General features: G+C 46.8%; 1 protein-coding gene across 1 annotated transcript; it reads left to right on the top strand.

Moving 5' to 3' along the window:
* The first annotated feature begins 242 nt into the window (after nt 1–242).
* On the top strand, nt 243–3236 carry LOC119462066 (uncharacterized). Its single transcript, XM_037723416.1, has 3 exons — nt 243–918; nt 1499–1843; nt 2956–3236. Exons 1-3 carry the CDS (start codon nt 243–245, stop codon nt 3234–3236), a joined length of 1302 nt encoding a protein of 433 aa, XP_037579344.1.
* The last annotated feature ends 1337 nt before the right edge of the window (nt 3237–4573 follow it).

Here is a 4573-nt window from a genome sequence, read left to right on the forward strand (position 1 = left end):
AGCGCCAGCCGTGGTGCCTCTCTGCGCGGTGTGGTTTTCAAAAACACTAAGTGGTGGCGTAGGTGATGATCTTACCTTTAATCAGTAACGCTGTAATGGCAGCTGTAATGCGTACCCTGACGACGCGGTGAAATAATGTGTAATCTATAGAAAATTACCACATGTTAAAATTCGAGAAAGCGTGTTGCGACTCGCCTATCGCTCGAACTGCGCACTTGGACCTACTACAAAAACATGAAAACATGTGCATATTCTTGGGCCAGCACCAGGGCACGGGAAAGGATGACTGCTCTCCCGGCGAGAAAAAGAAGGAGGACAACAACCAAAGCAGTAAAGAGACTAGCAAGGAGCCCCAAAAGGAACCTGACAAGGACAACCAAAAGGCTGACCCTAAAGATTCTCAAAAGAATAGCCCGAAGAAAGCTCCAAAGAATTCCAAGAACGGCGCTTCAAAGAGTTCCCATAAGGATGCCCCGAAGGACGCTCCAAAGGATTCCCCCAAGAATTCCCCGAAGGATGCTCCAAAGCATTCCCAAAAGAATGCCAAGAACGGCGCTACAAAGAGTTCCCATAAGGATGCCCCGAAAGACGCTCCAAAGGATTCCCAGAAGGATGTTCACAAGGATGTCCTTAAAGGTCAAAAGAATGTCCAGGTGGATTCCCCCAATCATTCCAATAAGGATGGCGAGGTGGATGTCCCCAAGGATATCATCCACGATGGTGAAAGGGTTGCCGACAAAGATAACCACAAAGATGACCCTCACGATGACTACGATCATGTAGTTACTATGGCGAAGGGCACGCATCACGCTTCCAAAAACCGCTCAGCTAGTGCCGATATATTGAGGGAGATCCTACGTCGTCAGCTGGCAGACGAGGGACACGGACCGGCCGCAGCCCTTCCAGGGAATCAGCCAAGTGAGCTCTATTTAACGATTGAAATTGGTGCCTCATTATCAGTTCTACAGACCGTTTTTTTTTCGTTCTTTTTTATCTGTAAACACTGAATTCTTGATCGCAGTGTGACGCAACCCGGCCTCGAACAAGAGAGCGCACTATCGCGGCGAAGTGACGCTGAAGGAATTCTTAACACTTCTGAATTTTTCTACACAAGCAGAACGCTACCGTGGGAAAAAAAAAGACGAATGCGCATTCTCTAACGCTCAAAGAAATTAGTTTGTATTAGTGGTACAGTGCTCAAAATTTTGATCGCGGACTGCAACGAACAGTAACACGCGCCTTTTACGACTAATGACGTAAATGTTTGACGTGCAATAGCGCTGTAGACCATTTATAAACATCAGGCAAGTGTATAAACAGAGGCAAGCGTAGTCCAAGTGTACGTTTTGTGGTATGAATTAACCCGCTGTTAGCAATGCAGGTGAACCTGAAATCAAAACAAACCATTTCCGTAATTTCGAAATTGTCCGTGTTTTGATGTTGGAACAGCGTACATGTCGATTGTTTCTTTGGGGCATTCCACCCTACTTCCTCGTAGGACTCCCTGCACTGGCGCAAGCGCAGCAGTTGTACGCTCCACTGGGTTCATCCGGTGTCGGTCCGGCTGGCCAGTCTCGCATCCCGGATTACTACGGCATGAGCACGGCGCCTCAGTCCACGCGCAACCTGGGCTTCGGGTCCTGCAGCTGCCACCCTGCCTGTAACTGTCAAAAGCCGTGTTCGTGCGAGCCTTCGCCTTGCCCCTGCAAGGGACCGAGCGTGAGCAGCATTCACAGCGCCGGTTCGGGGACCATCATTTCCTCGGTGGTGCCCATCCCGGTTCCCTACCCCATGCCAGGCTACGATGGTGGTGCCGGTGGTTCCGGCAACATCGCCAACGCAAGTATGGCTGAAGTGAAAGCTCATTATTTGCAATGACAGCGCCATTATTCGAAGCTTCTTGCAATAAAAATGAGTCAAGAAGCTCGAGTGGCGCAAGATTTGACTGTCGGTTACTCGTATCTTCCCCAGAAATGTAATAGCTGCTGTCTTGGCAGACTTGTGTCAAAAAGCAGAGTGATGGACATTTCTTTCTTTCTTTCTTTCTTTCTTTCTTTCTTTCTTTCTTTCTTTCTTTCTTTCTTTCTTTCTTTCTTTCTTTCTTTCTTTCTTTCCTTCTTCTTTCTTTCTTTCTTTCTTTCTTTCTTTCTAGACACTCTTTGTGCAATGTGGGCTTTCTTTCTTTCTTTCTTTCTTTCTAGACACTCTTTGTGCAATGTGGGCAGTACGTCTGGTCGGGATAGGCACGCTTGGTCTCATTCTTGTAATCTCATCTACGATTGAGTTTGTACTCTATTGTTACAGACACTATCAACTATGAGCTGAAGTAGTCTGCACGTAATAGGCGAGCTTGCAGGTTACTGTCGTTTTAGGGTGTCGGTATGTGAGTTGTGCATAAATGCTTGCCCGGTTACCTGCAATTCTTGACAGCGTAAATTTCCTTTCCGTTCGCTAAAATACGCGCCAGACACCTGAAGGGAAGAACTCTGCGCTTTTATGAAAATGACTACTCCCGACAGAAATTTTCTGTGGTAAACCTGTAATAGTTCTTCAAAACGACCCGCCGTGGCAGCTGCGTAGTTCAAGTGCTACAAGCAAAGGCTTACAGATTCAGCTGTTGCCGCAGCAGCCGCATTCCAATAGCGGCGGCTTGCGGCTTCCGTGATCCAGAACGCTTTCTGAAACTTTTTTTTTTTTGCAGCGGTTCGCATAATACTGGCATATAATTTCCCTTAAATTCACGTCCCATTCTTCTTGAATACATATTTCAGTGCGCTCTGACTAGGAACTTCTCGCGTCGCTTTTCTTATGGAGTAAAACGTATAGAAACACTTGCATCGAGAAACACGTGAGTGCGCAAAGCGATGACGGACCTTATAGAGATGCCGTACTTGATATCCGTGACCTTCGTCGGCGCTCTGATTGTAGAGTGTATTCGTTAATCATTCCACGTAGGACCTAATGAGCCGATTATCATCAACCCGTATCCGCCCTCCACGAGCTCGGCGCCGCCACAGCCACCTGCGCCAGCCAATCCCGCCCCGATCACCGTTCACGACATCGTTTCCCTGATGACGTCACTCATGCTAAAGAACTTCCGTGATGACCTTCTGAGACGATGGGGTTTGCCGGTGCCCGATGATGCGACGACTGCTGCTGCCACGCCAGTACGAGCCACGGTGCCAGAAAGTGCAGCCGTAACTGCACCGCAGGTACCGTCGGAGCCTGTACAGTAATGAAGTGGTCCCAAGTGCGCGCGTGTGCGTTGACAATGAGGCATACAACAATAACCTTAAAATTGCTGACAGTATTCAATACTTTCGTTCCAGTTCTAGTAAAAATTCATAGTAAGTGAAGCCACTGATGAATCCACCGTCTTTGCGGCCGATGATGATGTGACAGTGCACGCACAGAGGCAGCAAATCTCTGTGTACTCTGTGTACGCGTCCATTGAACGATGAGCTTCAACTCCAACATCAAGGACACACTTTGACATTCCCGTGTGTTAAATACCAATTGCTTTCTCTTTTCCTTATCGTTTTTCTTTTATTTCTTATTTTATTCCTCTTTGTAGGGGATACCAAAAACCAGATCCATCAATGACTAACTTCCCTGCCTTTCTTCGCTCTTATATCTTTCTGTCTCAGTCGTAATGCCTGAGAGCACCACCAACCTGGTAGAACCTGCCGTCACGCGAACGCATTATCACGCTTACATAGTTTTGCTTTTTTTTTTTTTTCACGGTGACCGTTTTTCGTAAAACCGTCACTGATATCAGTTCGTCGCTCGCTCAGCGAATACTGTGTCCGAAAGTTCTAGAATATTCTTCCGGGTTCTGTAGTGAAAGAGTCTTCTCTAATGACATGGCACACGCGGCGCGAATGCCGTGTCGCTACAACGTGAGAGTGTAGTTGGTCCTCTGTAGAAGCCCTAGAGCTAATAAAGCTCTGAAGCTGCATAAAATTACCGGACCTGTTCTCGAATGTGCATTTATGCAAAGCCCCGGTTAACGCTGCCGAAAGTTAATACGCAGTTTTACAATGGTTGTGCCCATGAACCTAGCAACCTTTAAAGCCCAGATGCTCCCCTAATTAAACGTTCCGACTGAAATATTGCGGCTTCTCACACTTCTAGGGTTTTCGTGGGGATTTAGGATGTAATAATGTCAGACGAAAGTCGGGTTTTACTCGCTTGCCGCGGGAAGAAAACAGTTTTAGATTGAAGAAGGCTCACGCAGTGCTTGAAAAGATGTTAAGCTTAATAAGTGAGATTGCATTATAATAAACATTCTTCAGTACTCCTCTATCTTATTATGTTAATCTGACTATATCTGATTCACGTGTTTAGAGCCTGTGGCTGCTTTTCGTAAAGAGAGCAATGAATTAAATTCTAGGATTTTAGGTGCCCAAGCCACGTTCTGATTATGAGGCATGCCGTAGTGGGGACTCCGGGTTAAGTTTTACCACCTACGGCTCGTTCACGTGCACCTGCAGTGCACGGATGGTACACGGTCGTTTTTTTGCTTTTCGCTCCCCAACGATTCATCTGTTCTCTCCTATTTATATATCAGTCA

Source organism: Dermacentor silvarum, chromosome 8 (assembly GCF_013339745.2).
Source record: "Dermacentor silvarum isolate Dsil-2018 chromosome 8, BIME_Dsil_1.4, whole genome shotgun sequence".
Lineage (NCBI taxonomy): Eukaryota > Metazoa > Arthropoda > Arachnida > Ixodida > Ixodidae > Dermacentor > Dermacentor silvarum.

Excerpts from the sequence above, each read along its gene's own strand:
- LOC119462066 (XM_037723416.1), top strand. The coding sequence starts at position 243 with ATGTGCATATTCTTGGGCCAGCACCAGGGCACGGGAAAGGATGACTGC. Across the intron at positions 919-1,498 it reads CCTTCCAGGGAATCAGCCAA|GACTCCCTGCACTGGCGCAA; the intron begins GTGAGCTCTATT and ends ACTTCCTCGTAG. Across the intron at positions 1,844-2,955 it reads CGGCAACATCGCCAACGCAA|GACCTAATGAGCCGATTATC; the intron begins GTATGGCTGAAG and ends CATTCCACGTAG.